Below are 21534 nucleotides of genomic sequence, written 5' to 3' on the forward strand. Positions count from 1 at the left end.
CCGTTATCACGGTAGCGGTAATATCTTAATTATTTCCTAAGTCTATATTTTATAAGGGCAAAAAGGGTATTTTAAAACGAGGAAATTTGATTTCAAAGGTATTATAAAGTCAATGTATTGTATTTACTACCGTTGTTTCATATTTTTTGTAACTATGGGGTATTATTTATTTATCAGATATAAAATATTTTAAAGCTGCAAAAAATATGAAACAAAGATGTAACCCAAACAAAAAAAAGCTATATATACATATACGAAGTATCTTACAAACCCCATAACTTAAGATAACAAGGTAGCATTTTATGAGAGCCCTCCTGATTTCTCTAAATTATGCAGAAACCCTCAATACACAATCAATACCAGGCAGACATGCAGCGTTGAATGGAACTTAACTACTAGTTGATCAGCAGCATCGACCTTCAACAGAAAAAGGCTTACAATCAAGTTGCAATGGATTATCCAATACCATGTCAGTGACCATTTCAGCTGTTCCTAAAGCCTGACAATCAAAAATCATTCAAAAGAGTTACACTTCTATCAGTGTATTAAGGCGAGATCAAAGGAGAATATTACCATGCTAAGTCCTCCTCCTTCATGTCCACTTGCAAGGAAAAGATTGGGAATACCGGGTGCTGGGCCAATAACTGGCTTGCCATCAGGCACTGGAGAAGGAACAAGCATATCAGTACAATAATTTGACATAAAAGAATTATTTACAATCTCAGATGGGATTATTTCATCTTGGTATCCTTAAAGATGACTTACTGTAAGGGCGTAATCCAATTCTGACATTCAATTGTTCACTCAAGTTTTTGACTGAGAATTCTTTCAAAGCGGGAAAAAATTGTTGAGCACGTTCCCATATGCGATCAACAATGAATGTATCCAATTCAGTGTTAAATCCAGCAAATTGTCGGCTGCTTCCTGAAGTCATAGGGCAACAGAAGGATGAAATATAAAAACATGCCACATTATTGTGAAGATTATGAAAAGAAAAAAGTGAATATACAACATGAAAAGGCAGTGTAAAATAAACCCAAGAACAAAAAAATTACCAATAAGAAGATTCCCACATGCATCTCTTGTTACAGTCATTGAAACAGACAAGGCTTCGTTACTATCAAGATCAACCCCCTCTGATTCAGATATGACGGATTTTTGATGATCAACATAACCAGCTTCCATTAGACCATGCCTAATATCAAGGTTATCAAAGTTCTCTAGGTTCAAAAGAAAACCCTGTGAACGAATTCTAGAAAAAATAAATAAAGGAAGCATATCTTGCATGGAAAATAATTTCAACATTTATGAACAAGATGAACTTTAGGGACATGTTATGTACTAGCATAACTGGACAGGAGGCCAGAACAAAAAGAGGAATTTGATTGAGAGTTCTAGAAGCAGAACAACTGATAGATAGGCTAAGTTTTTGACTTGCTTGTTTCACTCTCCCAACGGGTAAACAAAACGAAGAAAACCTTCCAATTTCTGGATTACTTTCTCTCTCCTCATTTTCCCTTGGTCATAGCAATTATCTTTCATTTTACTGATTTATAAGTAACTCTAGCTTCGCTCTTCATATAGCTGGTTCATTACAGAATAGGCCAGTACCCACTGAGAAGCAACAAGCCAACAATAGGTTTCTAAGCCAATTTGTTACACATCAGATAAACACATGCAAGATTCCAAATATATACGTAATAAAACTAATTGGCATCAACACTTAAAGTTACATTCATGCTCCAGAGATATCAGTAAGTATTAGCTGCTAGCCTGTTACCAATCTTGTTTCTAATTAACAACAATTCTCACCTTCCGAGGCTTAATGGGAACATGTAATACTATGTGTGAATCCTGAAGCAGCTTGTCCATCAAAGATCCAGTCCAACAACCAGCTGCTATTATAGTTGCTTTTCGGCCATATAATGTGTTCTTTTGAGTTTTGATACCGTCAATTTTTCCTTTTCCATTTGATCTGAATGTATATAGAATATAAAGTCATTACATCTCAATTTTCATTTTCATACCACAATATGCTGTTCCTAGTTCTGGAAAGAAAGAAGAAACACTGGAAATTTGGAAAAGACCTTATGAAATGTACAGCTGGATCACGATAGAACTCAGCATATCTGCCTAGGGTCTTAAAGAGCCTGTTACCCTGATAATGAAGGAATGGACCATAACCAATTAAGTCAAGCTATACATTGGTGATAGGTTGTAGAAAAGAAGTAACAACAACCAACAAAATCCTCATCAGGATCTAAGATGACTGCACAAACCTTTTCTATAAATGTCATTGTACGATAAGCATCCAATTGGCAATCATCAGGCAGAAAGGCAGCACCACTTTGCTGGTTAATTTCGAGTTCGGGTTCCCTATTAGCTAGATCATCGTGCGACAAGTACTCTGCCCTTACCCCAGCCTTAGATAGCTCTTGTACACGCCTCTTCAATTGATTTAACTCTGCTTCTGTTCTACCAATTAACAAGCTTCCTGACATAAAAAAGACACCAGCACCATTCATCCAAAGTAATACACAAATAGGCAATACCAATAATCAATATATCACGTGATGTCACGGCCTTTTTATGCAATATCTAGATTACACTTTAGTGGAGTCCATGACTTAAAAGGGAGATACACCCACACTTAAAGTTTACACCTGCCCCTTTTTGGCAAGGTATGAGAGATCAGGCATCATACAGATTTACTTCTGAAACTAACAGAGACCTAAAACCATGACAACATAATGAGGGCATATATAAGAAGTTAGCTGCTGCCTAGGGTAGTGATGATTCAGATAAACACCATGCTCAATAAAAATGTCAGTATACGTACCAATTGGAGCTCAGGAATAATAATGCTTCAGACTGCCAACGCCATCACACCCCCCCCCCCCCCCCCTTCCTCCCCAACACACATACACACACACAAACAACCCCATAGACAACACAAGCTGGTAAAATTTTATTTGGGAAACTAATTTGTACTTAACTGTTTAATTTTAGATAGTGTGAAGGGCTCAAATACGGCTTACAAAACTACTTAATGGTTATACAAATGCATATTAGCAATGTTGGCAAGATATTAGGTAATCTGAGTAAGATACCAAGTGGTAGCATCATTTTATGTATTGAATATTCTTATAAGAAGTAAGATTTTACATTGCCCATGCACATTAACATTAAAAGATCTTTAAAAAAAATACAACTATACTACAGTAAAAATGGGTAATTAGCATACAAATGTTTAATACCTGTTTTTTTCCAGCCCAATGTTTCCAAGGGATCAAAGCCTTGATCTTGAACATTATCTGCCAACAACTCCCACAATTTTCGGCTTCTCATAGCAAGATCCCATGCTTCAGTACCAGGAGTTTTGTGCACCATCCATAAGTAGCCCTGACCTGTAGCAGGTCAATTATCAAGCTACAACGATGAATCTGTGATATCATTCATTCAATCCTAAATTCTAGGCATGTCTATCAATATTAAAAATTTGACAAAAGGATATGACAAGATAAAGGAGCTTCAATAGAGCTTGGAACTTTGGAAGAATCCTCTACAAGACTAAAAGTGTAGTAAACTCAAAAAGTCAAAATAGAAATTCCAAAACGCCTTATGGGAACGAAAAGAACAGTTATAATGGTCTATGGCACTAGTTATTAGGTAATAATTCTATAATAGTGCAGGAATAGAAGCAATTTGTACTAAGTCCTAGATGCTATCTAATTCAATCTGATTGACTATTCGAGTTCAGGCTCAAATTTTCAAATGTTGGATTTTTGGATTAGATTCTAACTCAAATGTTTGATCAAGTTTTGGTAATGCACAGCTCTAGTAGTCAGGGCACACATCATGTACTTATACATTATAATCATTCTTTCCCATGGCGAGGCAACTAAAAGGCCTAAGCATGCAAACTCTTGATTATATATAAAATTCAATCATTACGCATATCTCTATTTTAATATTTAGTAAGTTCACTATTATTTTAGGTTCATATTTTGGTTGGCTCCCATCATGGTCCGAACCTCGCTTCGCCTCTACTCTCTTTGTCCCAAAAAGTATGCACCATTGTTTCACTCTCTCATAAACTAAAACATAATCCCAATAATTTACTTTATCATCAGCTACACTCAAACATTAAAAAGCGCGTAAATTATACTTTGCCAATACTTATTAGGGAGAAATAGATAAGGTGATTGAACATAAATGTTAATTTTGACACGAGATTCATAACAAAATCAACTAACAAGAAATTAAGCATTTAGCTGATCCAACATTGATAATATAACATATATCACTAAAAATTCTGCAAACTCAAAGAAATAAATAAATAAATAAAAGTAGTGGAGAGTAAAAATATACCGGCACCGGTAGCACCGGAGCAGGGAACGGCGGCGTCAACGACGGCGACAGAGAGATTAGACCGAAGAAGGAGGTCTCTGGCAATGCTCAGCCCAATTATTCCAGCTCCAACCACCACTACGTCGAAACTATGGGTTGCGCACACTACTCCAATCCCTAAATTACCCCCATTTCTGGAATTGATTTTTCTGGGCGACGGCAAAATTGAGAATAGCTGGTTTTTCTGATTCAATGAAGTGTGAATTTGGTGTTTGAATTTCAGGCTAGGGTTAGGGTTTAGGTGAAGTGTTGAAATTCCCGCCATTTTCTGGTTCGTTTATCTTGCTGCAAATTTTGAAGCTCCTCTTCTTTGCTAATGGAGTTGGTTAGTTGATGAAGGGCTTGCGTTTGGTATAACTGAAAGAATCGACCAAAAGACTAAAATAAGACAAAACTTTACATACTTGACTACTTGTTAATGTACTATTAGTACTCCATACATTAAATAATACATTTACGTGATACTCCGTATTACAGTAGTAGTAAACATATCAATACGAGTACTCAAAGTTGATCTAAATAAAATTCATTAAATATTTTATATTGAGTTAAAATCTCAAAATTTCTATATTTTTTTATTTTTTTTATAAGAGCCAAGAGGGTTGTAAAGTCACTTAACTTATTAGTTAAATGAATTTCGGATATATATATATATATATATATATATATTTTTTTTTTTTAAAAATAAACTATGTGGAGGGCTCCCACCCTATGACATGAATGGGGTTATGAGGAATCGAACCCCCATCACTTGGGTGGGTGGGTGGGTGGAAGATGGAGGGACTAACCATCCCTCTATCTCCTCATTTCTGGATGAAATTCGGATACTGATATGAGCAATGTGTCACAATTCACAATTAGAATGTGGAATACAATTGATTATGTTAGCAATCATAAATTTTTGTTCCCTAAAATCCATCAATCAAAATCATAAATTTGACTGATTTGCTAAGCAGTTTTGACATTTAAATTTGCAAAAAAATTCAACTTGTATATTTCAATCATGTTACTTGAAATAATATTGGCAATCAAGTATTCAAGTAATACAAGTCCTCCATACATGCCAAACTAAACAATCTTTAATGTGATGGACCACTTTATATCTTCTAAACTGACGACCCCCCAAGACTTGAACTCCCAAGAACAAATTACAATGTTCACTCAGAGAATAAAAACCAAATTAATTATATCAAAATCAAGTGATGTACAAGGTGTATATCCTATCCCACACTAAAGGGGTGATGAAAGAATAAATGAATCCCATACAGATTTCGCTGCAATAGCATCAGCATGGTTACTCGGCAAAGAAAGTGAAAGTTGCCGATCAACAGCTGGTCCTTTCGCTTCTTCAGGTCCTGAAGTTTTGTAACAGGGTAAGTTCTGTTACCCACCGTCCTTTGAAATCATGATTTCGAGTTCAGAATAATAAGCGTTGGCTTCAGCTTTCTGTCTTATCAGAGATAAGAGACCAAGCACAACACTCACGGTTCAGCATTGGTTTCAATTTTCTGCCTTGATGGAATAATTGAATATACACAAACTCAATGTTCATATAATTATACATCATCAAGGTTGAGGACAGTATTGTCATCCCACCAGATTTCATATGGGCTTCTTTCATAACTATCAACAGGAAATTGGTCAGCTGACATCATAACTTGGTCCAAAGAATCAGCCAGATTGGAGTCCCATTTGCTCATGTTACACACACATTTGTAAGTTTTGTAATTTGCTGCTCTCAGACCCTCAGCAATCAGTTCCGTCAAGCCTTCATGGCAAGCTCCTTCAGATCCCATAGCATTGATGAAAGCTCCTGCAAGTCCAGGCTGCCGAAAGGCAACCACTGCACAGCTCTTATCCACTAGTTTGACATCAAACTCTGCAGAGAAAGCTTCATGAGATCTACAAAGGAGTGTTTTCAGATCTCCAGCTGACAAACCACAACTGAATCCCCATAGGAAGACTATATCATCACAGCTCAGTCTTATCATGCTACCTGATGAAATCCTGACATCCTCATCAGAGTTTTCAAGAGGGGGACTACTACAAGGGTCAAAAATGTTTGCAAAATTTTTGAGCACTAAGCTATTGTCCTCATTAATATGTTGCTGACCACGTCTGACTATGGAGTGGAGTTTTGCAAAAAGATGACTTATCTGTAAAACATTATGACCATGGATCTTCCCTTCATTCATCTCATCTGGTGTACCTGCGTAGCCAGTTACAAGTACACTTAGCACTAGTCTCTAACATTCCAGCTGACAAAACATAAATCACAGTAACAATGTAAAATATAGGTCTATGGTTTATGCATAATAATTGCAAACATATAATATTAAAAAGCAACTTGCCTTTGAGAGGAATATCAATATCAATAGGTGCAAAAAACCGGTTTCTCAAGAAAGATGAAGCTGCAGGCATGTTGTTCATGGTTCCGCTAGGGTTGAATTCATTCATTAAATGGCCCATGTCGATGATATAGGGGAAGTAAGAGCTCAAAGAGTGCTTGAACTCGTCAATACTTCGAGGTAGAGAGCTCAGAAACTTTGAGTGAATAAAAGCAAAATCTGTATAAGCAAAATGCTGAAGGTCAACCTTGCAGAAAATTGCATTTAGAAGATGGAAACACATTAAGCTGAAAAGTCCATAAAGCAGCACACACCATCAAGTGAGTTATGTGCAATAACAGGTTTTCCTGAAGCAGAAATCAGATCAATCACTTCTCGAAATCCACGAATATTCTTGCCTTGCCCCTCCTCCAGATCTTGAAGTTCTTTCTACAAATATTAAGTACAGCTTATTCTCCTAGAAAATCTTGACTCCAAAATGCAAGAAAAAGACAATCTTGGATTATTACCTCAAAAAGAATTTTGTCCTCTTTCGAACTTGTCAAAACCATCCGAAGCCCTTGAATGCCCCCACGTTTTGTAGGGATTAACAGAGGGACAATATCATCAGAGTGTTCTTTCATAAGCTGCAGCATATTGCCGAATTGTAAAAGAGCTCTTAACATATAACAATATCTATTCCATCATATTATTTAAAATCAGGCAACACACATCCAGTGAATTAGGAACATTGTATGCATAAAGATAAAAGACTATAAGAATATGCAACCTCAAGGACAAGTTGTACTTGGCGCTCACTGCAAACATCCACGTCAAGACAAGGTCTGGATCCATGTTCACCCAAAACAACTTTTCTCAGAGCTTTGACCAATGGATCTGCAGATTAAAGATGTTCCACTTTCAGCTGAGAAGGGATGAAAAGAATTTTTCTTATAAAGCAGAATTGAGCACACCTTCTTGGAGCCTTTTTGAGTCTTTGCAAGCACTTTTCCAGGTCTTAATTCGTGATCTGATTCTCTCAATATATACAGCATCAGCAACTGATGTGGCTGGCAAAGCTTGTACAGCATTTGCCCTCAGCATTGAATTTCCTGAATGTCGTTTCATACTTGATTCCTGAGCTCTGGATATATATGAGATCCCTATCCAAGAATTAAACTGTAATGAATTAATGATGAAAATAATCTATCTGGAAAAATCATGAATCTGGGAAGGGGATAGTCAATGAGATAATAGAATTATGAGTATGTAATTCTAGAAAAGTACTGCTAGAATATGCAAGTCATCAATACAAACACCCTTTTCTAAACATCTTATGAGATAATGAAACTGCAAAAGCTTTTTCAACAATGTTTTGATCCCTATAACACTACAATGTTTTGATCCCTATAACACTAGCAACAATCCTGAACCCTCCATCCTTAGGCCAATACTAGTAATAGAAACACATGAGTAAGAGTAGGGTTTAACAGAGAAATAAAGTATTGCACTTGCACATGTGATTTCATTCTTCATCTAGAAATTACCATCATATATGCAGGAATTAAAATCGAAACCGAGTCGAGCCATGGATGTCAAATACGATGTTTGACATGCAAAAGTGTAAGAAGGCACCCCAATTTTCAGTTCATCCCTTGGAAATAGGTGGAAATTATATCTGCAAATCATGAAAAATTAGTAGAATACGACTTAGGCGTCTGTTTCCAAACCAAGATAATTTTAAATACATAATACAATCCATTCTCAACATGGTTATCCCCAACTCACAGTTTTAACAAGAAAATCATTGGCCTAAACAAGGACTGCCACCATGCTAGGTGATATGAGCTATTGCTCTGCAGCAGCTTATGAACTAAGGGCTGCTAACCTAAACATGCAGAGTACATGGAATTATGTCTTAACAATTACTAATAACAACTTGCAAGGAAGGACACTGAGGACCATACTATCGCAACTTCTTTGTTTACTAAAAGATGCCACAGCCGATGATAACCTAAGGTTCCAACTAAGTCATTTGCAGCCAAGGATGCCACATTGAAATCTTTTGAACCCATTAACCCAACCATACCAGAGACATGTTCAACTCTTCTCACCATACCAATATACCATACAAGTACTGTCTTTTCTCATTTTAGGTGGATAGGATGCAAATTGAGCTTGAAGACTTCAAATCTTCCGTTATATTATGGCAAATAATTATAATTGGTTCTAAACAGACGATTAGTTCACATCTCATGGGAAGCCATGCCCCTTGGAATAATTATCTTTCCGTGAATACAAAATGCAGGAGGTAAAGGTAGAGCATATAACTTTATTCCTAATAGAAGGTATTGAATTCTATAAATAAGAGGCGCAGCTAGAATCCTAGATCCCAGTGAGGCTGTGACCTGTGAGCACAGTCTAGTAAACCTTTTTCATGCCAAAGCCCCTAACTAAAGCAGGCAAAATCATATAGCGCATTTTTAAAATTTATGTATAACTCTTTAAACATGATGGACGACAATTCCTTGAGTCCTCCTGTGTAGAGAAAAATGTCATCTTCATGTTGCTGAAACAATTGGCTCTAAAGTACAAATTGCATCATACGCGTAAGATTGGTGTTTCTAATGTTAATGCTTAACGTTTCTACACATTTCGTTTTCCACGAATCAAAGTATTCCTCATGATCGATTGATCATCTTCCTTTATCCAAACATACATGCCCAAATCCAAAAACACCAAAATTAATCAAGCCACAGAGCAACACCATTAAGACTTTCTTCCTAAAACCCTGCCAAAACCCCCAAATCAATAAACCTAAATTAGTGAACTAGTATACAACATTCATACGTCAAAACCAGATATTTACAAGATAAACCCAATAAACCCCATAATTATTCTAGCTAAACCCATCACCACATTATAAATCCAATCAATCATCAGCTAAAACCAATAAACCCCCTTAAAAATTGAAAATTTTAGCTAAAACTATCACCAATCAATAAACCCAGAAAACAATCAGCTAAAACCAACTATCCTCAGAAAAGTACACAACCAAAATTCACTTATTTACCATTCAACATTTGCAAAAACATCAAACCCAGAAAAACTAAAGCAATGACAACCATAAAAACACCAGAAAAAAAAAAAAGAGGATTCAAACCAAACAAAACAAGAAATAAAGGGAAAAAACATACGGGTAAGCAGTAAGCTTAGAAGCCCTAAGAGTAAAAGGGCAGATAGCAAACTGAAGAAGCTGAAAATTCTCTGAAGAACGCTTAGCCTTCAAATAGGCGATTTCGGGGGTGTCAAAAGGAAGAACCCTTTGCCATGGCGATGAATATGAACCAGTTTTTTGCAGACTAACTGCAATAAAATCGGAATTTGAAATGTGGGGCTTAATTTCTTCTAATACTTCACTAAAATTGGACTTTTTAACTTGCTTAATTCTCCATTTATTGCTGAGATTAGTGTTTTTAATGGTGTTTTCTATTTGAATTGAAGCTTGAGAACAGAACAAACGCTTCTTCATCATTGTAATATTTTTGAGCTGCTGCTGCAAGCCTGCAATGGCTTCCCGAGTTCTCTGGTTTTTTTGGGTTTCTAATGATTTGCAGTCGAATTGAAATGGGTCGGTCCATGTTGAAGAGGATGACTTCAGGTTTTCATGGGTTTTGCATTTGTATTGGGCCTATGGCCTACCAAGATGTATTGTATCAACCCAAAACGAAAAAACAACAGAGGAACAAGATTTTTTTTTTTTTTTTTTTTTTTTTCCCTATGTAATGGGGAGGCAAAAATTTTGGTTTTATACATTGTGAAATGCATGGGAATTGAAGGAGATAAGAATTGAACTTATATAAGTATACTACCTCCGGTTCTTGTTACTCGCAACTTTTGCCGTTTTTGGATGGTTAACATTACTTGCAACTTTTGTTTTTCTTTCCTTTTATGGTAAGTTTTTAGGGTTAAATTTACCATTTTACCCTTACTTTTTTTTAATCAACCTTATTAAACTACAAATATGATTATATTAAATTAAACCCCAACCTTAATTAAATTACTCTCATCCCCAATTTTTTTTCTCTCTCCTCCTCCAACCCCATTCTCAAGGTGGGTTCGTCGGTGTTCCGAGTATGGGTTCGTCGGTGTTCCAAGTGTGGGTTTGTTGGTAGTTCCAGATCGTTGGTGGTTCGTCATCGTCGGTGTTTGGTGTGTTCCAAATCATCGAGGTTCGTCGGAGTTCCCGATCGTCAGGGTTCATCGGTTAGCTGAGGTCGGTGGTTTTGGTGGGTTGCTGTGGAGGGTTTGGTGGGTTGTGGTTTAGATCGGTGGGTTTGGTGGGTCGTGGGCTTGTGGCTTAGATTGGTGGGTTTGATTCGCCGTATTTTAGATCGGTGGGTTTGGTGGGTACGTGGTTTGGTGGGTTGTTGTGGTGGGTTGTTGTGGTGGGTTTTGTGTGCCTATGGTCGTGGCTGAGATCGGTGAGTTAGGTGGGGTCGTGGTTTGGTGGTTGCTGGGTATGTAGGTTAGTGGGTTCGGTGGTTGCTGGGTTCGTCGATGCTTGGGTCGCTAGGTTCGAGGGTCGCTGGGTTCGGGGGTCGTCAGTGTTGGGTTTGCTGGGTTTGGTGGTAGGTGGTGGGTTATTTATTTTTAATTTGGTTGAATTTGTTTTTTTTATTTTTTTAGTTGGATTAATACTTAAGTATATACTCTTATCTTTTAATAAACATGCTTAGGATTTTTTGCCTAGGAGTCCACAATGCCTTTGAAAGTTGCAAGTAACAAGAACCGGAGGTAGTATATGTACAATAATCATCTATATTTGGTGTTTCGAATGAAACATTGTGATCAAGACTTTGACCTTTATTCTTGGAGTGAAGACTGATTCGGATCGTATGTGATGGGCCGAAGAACACCTGTGCAAGAGAGTATGTTAATTGGCCTCAAGGGTGTATCCAAGGAAACTCATCTGATGCCTAAGTCAGTACGTTAAAAGCTCGAGGAGAGAATTTAGTGCATGCAAGTGTAATATGAAGTATATGTGGAAGTTTTTGTAAATACCTTGTTTGGTAAGAATTTGGGGGTATCCAAATGTGTTCCCTAGCGTAAGCGGGCTGATTTTACCCATGTGGCATGCAAGTGGATTTGAAGACTTTGGACTTGTTGGCATGGAAAGGCCTTTGAGGACTTATGGGCTTTTGACCATTTAATGGATTCGGCCAAAATAGGTTTATTTGGACCCCAAACATTTGGCATTCAAATATACCCAACTCTTTGAAATGACCTTCAATAATAACGTGACATACAAAATACTTAGTGTTATTTAGTGATGAAGAGAGCACTTTTCTTGGTTATTAGATCAGATATAATAATACAATTAAACCTAGGTTAAGTAATTAAGTCTCATGTGAGTGATAATGTGATATGATGTATCATCATTTCACTTTGTTAAGTAGAGCAATTAAATTTGTTGAACATCATATTCAAACAGTCAGGCGGTCAAGCCCCTCAACTTGGACCACTTATTACTCACTATTGCACTACCACTAATTCCACTTTAGATGATGCTATATAGATCTAGCTTTAACCTTGCATATAGTTCCACATAATTCTGAGTGATATGAACACCAAAGATGAGAATATAAGATCGAGGTTTCTCTATTCTCTATATAAAAAGTACGTGGGATGCTATAAGCAAGATGTTAAATGAAATTTGTTATACTCTCCGATCCATATAATAGACATTAGACAATAATGGGGTGTTACCGTGTTGGATAGGCAATAGGCATCGAGTGGTACTCAATACCTAAAACGAGTAAATAAACAAATATCCAGATTCTAGTAGCAATAAATTCTAGCTATACTTTGGATTTATGTATATGATGAATGGAAAGCCAATAATATAAATGAGGTAAGTTGGGATGTTGGCATGTTGCTTAAGCATACAGGCTCATCATCCCACAGGCCAGGGCGTGTAGCAGTGACCAACAAAATTGGTTGTTAGAATGTGCTTATTCACTTTAACCACTTTATTTCCCATTTGAGTATTCAATATCCTTATTTTATTGAATCTTTTTCAGTCAATCTACTAAAAATTTACTACAACTTGCATTGGTGATACCCATAATTATCAGCCAAGAGTGGCCAATTCTTGTTCTTTTTGTCACAGAAGATAATATAATTTTCTGAGGTGTATGGGAGCTTATGTATCAAGTCATGTAAAATCATTTTTTTTTTCTTTTTAATAAAAGGGAAGCATTCCATCACTTGTTTTTTTATCTTACCACATATTGAGATTTTTTTTGTGTTTTGTTTCAATCAATCTATTAGCACATCCTTTACATAAAGAGACCTTTAGTGATTTATGTACTTTTCCTGATTAAAATGAAAATATTAAAAAAAAAAAATGCAATAATATAGCAGAAAAAAAAAAAATTACTAGTAATAAGCAACTCCATCCATTTGATTATGATACCTTCAATAAAATAATGCGAGTATACTTTTTGAAAAAATAGCAAAGTAGTGAAAATTATGTCATACTTGTATTTGATCTTTTTTTAATTTTACAACGTAACTCAACCACACAACTATTAAATGTTTTTGAAAAATCATCTCATATCATTTTCAATTACAAAATACTAAATAATTTAATATATTTATGTAAATAAACTATTTTAAAAGTCAAAACAACACAAATAACTTTTTATAAACTCAACTTACTTTCTACCCGGCCATTAGATGTCAACTTAGTGAGTTAAAGTCCTAGGGGTAGGATACTAGTATGTAATTAAGATTTGGGATCAAATCTCTTCTAGATCACTACATATGAAGCTTTTTCTTTTTTTTTTTCTTTTCTTTTTTTTTTAACAAAAAAAAAAAAACTTAACTCCTACCCGAAATTAAACCTTGATAGCATCATTTATTGGGTAAAATTGGAGCACCTTCCTTATCTACAATCATCTACCAAAACTTGAGTAGACACTCTACAAAGTATTTGGTACGTATCACCAATTCACCACAATATTTGCATGGTAGGAATTGAAGGAGGTAATTCAAATATGGTATGCATCTAATGCGAGCGATTTTAGCTTACGAAATGCTAACTTCATAATTGCACTTCACGTCATCACTCCCTTGTTCATCCATTGGTTGAGTACATAATAGTATAAATGGGTCTCTAATAGTTATATTATATATAATTAAAATAAAAGCTAATTAAAATAATACAAATTCAGAATATTCTTGTGTTTTTGACGTTGACCTTTATGGATAAATTGGCTGCTTTCTAGCTTTGATAATTTCTTTTGGGACACTCATTCAAAGTAGAAAGCAAAACAAATTTTTTAAAAGTTAAATCTTTCCCTTTTTATTTTTATTATTTATTTATTTATTGGCAACTCTAGTCTGCTATTGAACAAAACAATAATATTCTGTTGCTTTGTACTATGTGGTACTGAGTAATAAACACATTAACGTTTGCAATTAGAAGTAAAACTTTCTTATATGACTAAAATTCTAGAAACATGGCAATAGTTTTCATAAATTTAATTTTAAAAAGTTGTGATCAAAACTAGCAAGCTGGCCATATTCACAACACTTGCGCACCCATGCCGAATCTAGTTTGGGGGTGCGTAACCTAGCATGTTGGAAATATTGGCATGTTGCAAGAGGTTATTTTTTTTTTTTTTTTTTTGGTGTTTAGAGAGCCACAAGGACGGGGTGAGAATCAATCGCAGGATCTTCTGGAATCGAGAAGGAAGCTCTAACCACTTAAAATATCTCTCACTCTCTTGCAAGAGGTTATGATAGTAGTAGTATTAAGCATGTAAATACAATTCTTTATACAAGTAAAAGATAAAGGATGGATAGTAACCACTTTGTTCGGGCTTAACTAGATTTTAAATCCGTATAATGTACAAATGTTTGACTACTTAATTAAGTAAAATTGATCTGATCAAATATTTCAAAATTTTGGTTAGTCTTTATCAGTTGAAATAATTATTTACCTTATGTGTTGACAGTTGAACTTGAATTAACACTTAACTAACACCTAGAGTTTTATGTTCATATACGCCATATTAAGGATCGAAGAAGTTAATTAAGTTAATATGGAAAGCTAGTATTATACTCCATAAAAATAAATGAAAATTACTAAAAGTAGTCCATAAAAATAAATGAAATGCTTAGACAATTTGATACGACATATCACGTACATGATCTCGATCAAATTTTAACACAACTGACAACTCTTTTCGGCCCACAAATAATTTCTCATTTGATTTTTTTTTTTTTAAAATAATTATAATAGCTTTAATTTTATTTTTTTCCTTTTTTTTACAGGAATAATAGCTTTGAAGCCTTTGATTGCCGCTTCAACTTTGTAACCTCTGCTTGATAATCTGCTTCTTCTACCATGTTACTCAGTTACTGTATAATTTTATTTTTTTTTAATTATTTGTTTATTCTATGATCGGTAAAAAACCTATATAATCCTTATTAAAATGCCCTTGTGAAGTTGTGAATTGTGATGAGTTGTGCACCAAATGCTCGTCTTAGAAAAAAATATACATTTGGAGTCCATCATAGTATGAAACGTGGCAAATGACAACTTCATAACAAATTAACAAGTATTTAGTTTTGGAAGTGGATCATCATAATTATTTAATGTTATAAATTACTACGTATAGCGTAGCAAATGTAGTAACAAAATATATTTACTTCCACGTCCAATAGATCCCTACATTATTTCCATTAACCAATCCTCCACATGTATAATTTTCATTGAATTTAAATAATTTTTATTTATACTTGTTTGCTATCGTATTTGTCTTTGATTAATGTTATTAATGTTTAAAAATAAAATATATTTTTCACTTATGTGAAATTATTTTTACTAAATATTTTTTTTTATTTTACAAATATTTTTACTAAACTTCACCTATATTTTAGTTATTTTAGACTGACATTAAATTAAGAGTTTACTTAAATAGATACGAGTAGATATTTTAAAAACTTTTGGTTCATCATAATATTGTTTTTTTTTTTTAAAAAAAAAAAAAAAAAAAAAACATTTTGGGTTAAAATATTTAATCTTAATTAATCACCCTATCCTTGACTTCTAAGCAACAGCAAACAAAATCCAAACCAATAAGCACACGTTTTGGGGCAATCCATCCATCACAAACTCTACTATAAATTTGTCGATCATAATTCACCTTCAAATGGTTCATATTTCATAAGAAAAAAAAATCCCACCTATTTCTCTTCCTTTCTCTCTTTTCTATATTGATTCTTGTAGAAAACGAGAGAAACTCTGAGCTGCCATGGCTAAACCTTGCCATTATATTCTCAATCACATATTCATACCAATATTAATGGTGTTTTTTCTCTGTTTTATAATTACTGAATCTGCCCCTCAAAGTTCTATTGTTACGCAGCTTCCTGGATTTAATGGCACTTTTCCCTCCAAACAGTACTCTGGGTATTGATTTATCAATTATCATTGCTTTAATATAATTTTCTCATTTTACTATTTTGATTTTAATTTGCTCTGTTTATTTATAATTTAATCTGATATTTGACTTGTAGTCAAATGAACGAGGAATGACTAAATGAGTGTGATTTTATGTTTGAAATAAAAAACTGTTATGGTAAATTTTGAGTATTTCTTGATATGTTGATGATGTTGTATATATGATGTGTTAAGGTATGTGACAATTGATGAGAGTCACGGGAAGAAATTGTTTTACTACTTTGTTGAATCAGAGAGAAACCCATCAGAGGATCCTGTTGTTCTTTGGCTTAATGGAGGACCCGGATGCTCGAGTTTAGATGGCTTTGTGTATGAGCATGGTACGGGTTCTAAACTAGTTAATCAATCTGTTGTTACAACTTAAGGTTAATGCATTTGTTTTATATCTCAAATGTTATGAATTTTGCAAAGGTTAATATTCACTGATGAATACTGTCTACGTGAATATGAATTAGTATTTTTACTGTGCATCTCAGGTCCTTTCAATTTTGAGGCAGCAAAGACAAAAGGAGGCTTGCCAAAGTTGCATATTAATCCATACAGCTGGTCTAAGGTCAAAATCGGACTCGTGTTATCTCATCAATGTGCATAGTTGCATATTAGTCACTTAATTCATCGTTTGGACATTACTTTGATGTTATTACAGGTTTCCAATGTTATATACTTGGATTCTCCAGCAGGAGTTGGGTATTCTTATGCACAAAACATTAGTGAGTATGATACCGGGGACCTTAAGACCGCCTCTGATACACATACATTCCTGCTCAAGGTACATTTCAATTTAGGCTTTAATGTGATAAATATGGTTGATATTATAATCTCTTGGTATCTTGATCATTATGGTATCATATATTACATTGCTGAAATATCTTTGATATTATTATGATATCCTAATGATCATGATACCAAGAGATATATGATATCCAATAATATATACTTCGTATCTAATTAGATAATTGGATAATCCTAATGCTGCTGATATGGTGTGTGCAGTGGTTTGATATCTATAAAGAGTTTGTTGCAAACCCATTTTTCATCGCGGGTGAGTCTTATGCTGGGATTTATGTGCCAACCCTTGCTTCAGATGTTGTGAAAGGTAAATTTTCCTAAGATTTGTGAGAACATGATCGTGACATTCCATTTTATACAAAGGGTAATAATAATGCCTTGGTATGCAGGACTTGATGCCGGTGTAAAGCCTGTTATCAATTTAAAGGTAATTGAAGTTTGTAACTTGGTGCATTGAAAGATGGTTTCATGTCCAATTTTTAATACCTTGTTGTGTTGGTGTACAGGGTTATTTGGTAGGAAATGGTGTTACAGATGAAACCTTTGATGGAAATGCTTTAGTGCCTTTTGCACATGGAATGGGCTTGATCTCTGATCAATTATATCAGGTACACAGTTTTCATCTATGTCGGGGACTATCCCCGTCCTCATCTCTATTGACTCAACAATACTTCAGATCTTACCATGATACTACTGTAAATGTTACATGAAGTTTTTCGTAGTCATTTACAGCAAATGTTAGCATTGTCAACATCATTATTTCAAAGGAAATCTTCCTACTGAACTAAACAAGTTACAAAGTTGTTTCATAATTTGCAAGAAAACCTGGCTAGCATTGCTGAACTTGTTCATTTATCCTTTTTTTAAATAAGGATAATCATACCAAGAACACATCTGTTGGCTGACAAATTATAGTCTAAATCTGCAGGAGGTTGTCACTCAGTGTGAAGGAAACTATTACAATCCGAAATCTGATAGTTGTGATGCCTTGCTTTCAAAAGTTAACCAGGTTATTTTACTTTTTAAATTCTGGAAATTTATTATAAACATTGATTTGGTTAGGTTTCTTCTTACTTAATGCATTTTGATCAACTGCAGGATGTTGATGGATTGAATATATATGATATTCTGGAGCCTTGTTATCACTCCCCTGACTCAGATATGCAGAGTACTGCTCATCTAAGACTACCTTCGAAAATTTCCAGCTTCAAGGCATTAGGAGAAACTGAAAGACCTCTTCCTGTGAGGAAAAGAATTTTTGGCCGTGCTTGGCCCCTCAGAGCTCCTGTGAGAGATGGGCATGTTCCTACCTGGCCAGAAATTGCTAACAGCGCTTCTGTTCCTTGCATTGTAAGTTAGCAATAACAGTTCTATGATGAAATTTTGTACTAAATTGCATAGTACTATAATAGGACTAATTTTTAATGTGTATATATGCAAAATTTGAAATACATAGAATGATGAAGTCGCAACTTCGTGGCTGAATGACAAGGCAGTGAGAAAAGCAATCCATGCTGAAGAGGTAGGACTTCACACCCATCTCCTTTCTCTGCCAAAAGAGATACAAATAAGTATTTCTAAATGTTACTCATTATTTTTTTGATAATGCTCCAGGAAAGTGTGTCGGGTCCCTGGGAACTTTGCACAGGCAGGATTTCATTTAGCCATGATGCTGGAAGCATGATTACATACCATAAGAACCTCACTTCTCGAGGTTATCGAGCCCTCATTTACAGGTTAATCAGCTTGCTGATATCTGTGAGATTATTAAATATATATCAGCATAATTGTACTGAATGTAGTTTTTCAATTTTTTGTCAATCTGACAGTGGGGACCATGATATGTGTGTTCCATACACTGGGAGCGAGGCATGGACAAAATCTGTTGGGTACAAAGTAGTAGATGATTGGAGGCCATGGGTTTGCAATGAACAAGTTTCTGGGTGAGTCTCGGTCTTCAGACTTTGTGGTTTTAACATATACTGATGGCATTGTATGTTAAACAAGTTTCTTTAGTTTACAGTGGTAATAAAATTAACTGCTATTCATTATAATGCAGGTTCACACAGGGGTATGAGAAGAATCTCACTTTCCTTACTATAAAGGTGGGTCCATGCAGTTATTTTTAGCTAATTATACATGATTTAAAAAAGTTTTAGCACAATCCATGTACTGAAACACATGAATCCATAATATGAGTCTGATTGCAACATGGAACATTTCTGGTGCAGGGGGCAGGACATACGGTACCAGAATACAAACCGCAAGAAGCACTGTACTTTTATAGCCAGTTTCTGGCAGGGAAAAGTATATAAAGTATTTCATGTTAATGAGATTTGAAGTTGATTTACCTGACAAATAAACTTCTGTAGGATACAATTTGAAAGAAATATATGATGATGAATCTTAAGTGCATACTTTGTTGGCCTCTGTTAAAATTTTTGTTATGCTGATATTACATTGGAGACTTGAGTCTTGAGACATGTCCTACATTATAAAAAACGTCTGCGATTTTGACAGAAAGGATAAATCTGAAATGCTAGGAAGATAGAAACACAGTACAAGGTTATAAACAGAACAATCAGAAAACTGTAGTGGTTTTGGCACCATATCATTTGGTTCTACATCCTGTCCATTTCTAATATCAAATACGCGCTTTTAGTTATGTTGTTACATTGCAACATAGCTATGCAAGTCTTTTGTAAAATCATTTCATTAGGAACAGATTTAGATAAAAGAGCTATTAGCATTTTAACAGGAGAACTACTGCGTACAGATGGTCAATGTTTTTATTTTAAGACATTCAGCCTGCTTAACTGACAACACAAGATAAAATAGGCATCTAATCATGATATTCATGCCTTTCTATGCTTTCACAAAAGATTAAGGCATTTTGCACCAAGAAAATATAAATGATTAAGACATTTAAATAAGCAAGGCAATATAGATTAGAAGCCTCAAGTAGCCTGCAATTTGTAAAAACTAACACTATGTTTCCTGAAACATACCTAAAGATTCACTGAAATACACTAAATCAAATTGCATTATCAAATCAGAATAATCCCTCTCCCAAGCTTTGATCAAGATCTATTGGCTCCGGAATAGAAATTTTTGCAGACAAACAGGCCCTTCTCTCCTCTAGTTCTTGCTTCACTTTAGCAGTGCGAGCAAGGAAATCTCTTTCCTCTATATCAACCTGAGCTTTCTCCTTGTCAATAGCCATTAAAGACTCAATCAGAGGCTTGTTTTTGTGCAGTGCCAAAGCCCTTTGAACAAAAGGAACTAACCAGCCTACCGTCAATCTTGAACAATGAAGGTCATACAGAACAGATTCTAGGTCCTTAGCTAAGGAATCAGTCAAGGTCCTAGCTGTAGTATTTTGAAGAGTGATTATGAGCTTTGCTAGTGATTCTAAGGCACAGGTTAACATGTCTTTGCTTTGTACTGTATACTTTCCAACTAGGTTATCATGCTTTTTCAAAATAAGTTGCACAGTTGACAATAAGTTGGGCTTGATGTCTAGTGAATCTAAACCTTGAAACTTGGTGTTTGGCTCGGAATCCTTCGAAGCCTACAACACCACAGAAGAAGCAAGAAGTCCGAAACATTATTCCTTGAAATTTGAGTGTAAGAAATTCCTAGAGATGCTTGCATAAAATTCTGAAGGAGGGAAAGAAAAAAAAAAAAAGCATGCTTACCAATACTGAAGGAATTTCAGGTGCAGTTTTCTTTGAGGTATCTGGGGCTTTGCATGAACAAAATCAAGTCAGAAATAATACAAGGGGAAAAAATGGCATTTACAATGACTAAACATGAAAAACAAGCAAACTTAGGCTGTCAAAAAGGGTGAATCAGATTGGAGGATGATTGGTGAAGTTACCTTCCTCGTGCTTTTTATCAGCACCAGGGGGGTGGGAGGTAGGTTTTGCTTTTGCTGCAGAGTCTGATGTGCTTTGTTCCTTGGATTTTGGTGCACTTGAAGGAGTAAAGACATGCTCGTGTGAAGACGTGCCACCTTGATTTGTTGTACCAGGTTCCATCATTGCATCTTCCTCAGGTTCACTTCATAAATATGCAAAGATGAAATACAAATGTCAAGTTTAGCAGTTAATCAAGCATATGTCTATGCAGACAATGGTTCTCTCATTTAACAGGATTAAACTTAAAATTCTCTGAACTATAGAGTAAATTTGCTATCCCAAAATAATTGTCCAGATGCATCTTATACATACTACTGCACACTAATCACTCTCTTTACCTCAGTTCTTACCCTATCAACCTTAAACATAACTGTAAGACATAAGTGATGCATTGTCCGATCCAACGAAAGAAAAGGGTAACACATACCATAGCATTACTAGACAATTTATCAAGTCATATAAGGCTCTTAGATTTCAGCTGTATAAAGCTTAATTACAATATCTAAAAGTAAAAATCTTTATTCCCTCTTTTAAAAAAATAAATTCAAATCAT

At 35.1% G+C, this 21534-nt stretch overlaps 3 protein-coding genes across 3 annotated transcripts; 1 reads left to right on the forward strand and 2 right to left on the reverse strand.

Moving 5' to 3' along the window:
- Positions 1 to 220: 220 nt before the first annotated feature.
- LOC145568269 (uncharacterized) lies at positions 221 to 4795 on the reverse strand. The gene is made up of 9 exons (XM_081627698.1): positions 4372 to 4795; positions 3258 to 3407; positions 2280 to 2494; positions 2088 to 2158; positions 1813 to 1975; positions 1056 to 1239; positions 766 to 924; positions 574 to 662; positions 221 to 499 (listed from the first exon to the last, which is right to left on the reverse strand). Exons 1-9 carry the CDS (start codon positions 4673 to 4675, stop codon positions 404 to 406), a joined length of 1431 nt encoding a protein of 476 aa, XP_081483824.1. The 5' UTR covers positions 4676 to 4795; the 3' UTR covers positions 221 to 403.
- A 584-nt stretch (positions 4796 to 5379) lies between these two features.
- On the reverse strand, positions 5380 to 10367 carry LOC145568270 (poly(A)-specific ribonuclease PARN-like). The gene is made up of 8 exons (XM_081627699.1): positions 9935 to 10367; positions 8285 to 8415; positions 7712 to 7900; positions 7528 to 7634; positions 7268 to 7384; positions 7073 to 7187; positions 6762 to 6977; positions 5380 to 6619 (listed from the first exon to the last, which is right to left on the reverse strand). Exons 1-8 carry the CDS (start codon positions 10270 to 10272, stop codon positions 5967 to 5969), a joined length of 1866 nt encoding a protein of 621 aa, XP_081483825.1. The 5' UTR covers positions 10273 to 10367; the 3' UTR covers positions 5380 to 5966.
- Positions 10368 to 15877: 5510 nt separating this feature from the next.
- Positions 15878 to 19478, forward strand: LOC145568271 (serine carboxypeptidase-like 20). The gene is made up of 14 exons (XM_081627700.1): positions 15878 to 16221; positions 16447 to 16592; positions 16749 to 16825; positions 16919 to 17041; positions 17266 to 17368; positions 17451 to 17488; positions 17568 to 17669; positions 17990 to 18070; positions 18160 to 18411; positions 18518 to 18583; positions 18676 to 18797; positions 18891 to 19004; positions 19121 to 19166; positions 19293 to 19478. The coding sequence occupies exons 1-14, from the start codon at positions 16064 to 16066 to the stop codon at positions 19374 to 19376; spliced, it is 1512 nt and encodes a 503-aa protein (XP_081483826.1). The 5' UTR covers positions 15878 to 16063; the 3' UTR covers positions 19377 to 19478.
- Positions 19479 to 21534: the final 2056 nt, after the last annotated feature.

This window comes from Chenopodium album, chromosome 11 (assembly GCF_948465745.1).
Source record: "Chenopodium album chromosome 11, dcCheAlbu1.1, whole genome shotgun sequence".
NCBI lineage: Eukaryota > Viridiplantae > Streptophyta > Magnoliopsida > Caryophyllales > Amaranthaceae > Chenopodium > Chenopodium album.

Excerpts from the sequence above, each read along its gene's own strand:
- LOC145568270 (XM_081627699.1), bottom strand. The coding sequence starts at position 10,272 with ATGATGAAGAAGCGTTTGTTCTGTTCTCAAGCTTCAATTCAAATAGAA. Across the intron at positions 8,416-9,934 it reads TCTAAGCTTACTGCTTACCC|ATATAATTTCCACCTATTTC; the intron begins GTATGTTTTTTC and ends CATGATTTGCAG. Across the intron at positions 7,385-7,527 it reads AAGTACAACTTGTCCTTGAG|CTTATGAAAGAACACTCTGA; the intron begins GTTGCATATTCT and ends AATATGCTGCAG.
- LOC145568269 (XM_081627698.1), bottom strand. The coding sequence starts at position 4,675 with ATGGCGGGAATTTCAACACTTCACCTAAACCCTAACCCTAGCCTGAAA. Across the intron at positions 3,408-4,371 it reads CTCCGGTGCTACCGGTGCCG|GTCAGGGCTACTTATGGATG; the intron begins GTATATTTTTAC and ends GACCTGCTACAG. Across the intron at positions 500-573 it reads AAGGAGGAGGACTTAGCATG|GCTTTAGGAACAGCTGAAAT; the intron begins GTAATATTCTCC and ends TTTGATTGTCAG.
- LOC145568271 (XM_081627700.1), top strand. The coding sequence starts at position 16,064 with ATGGCTAAACCTTGCCATTATATTCTCAATCACATATTCATACCAATA. Across the intron at positions 17,489-17,567 it reads AGCCTGTTATCAATTTAAAG|GGTTATTTGGTAGGAAATGG; the intron begins GTAATTGAAGTT and ends GTTGGTGTACAG. Across the intron at positions 19,005-19,120 it reads TGCAATGAACAAGTTTCTGG|GTTCACACAGGGGTATGAGA; the intron begins GTGAGTCTCGGT and ends ATTATAATGCAG.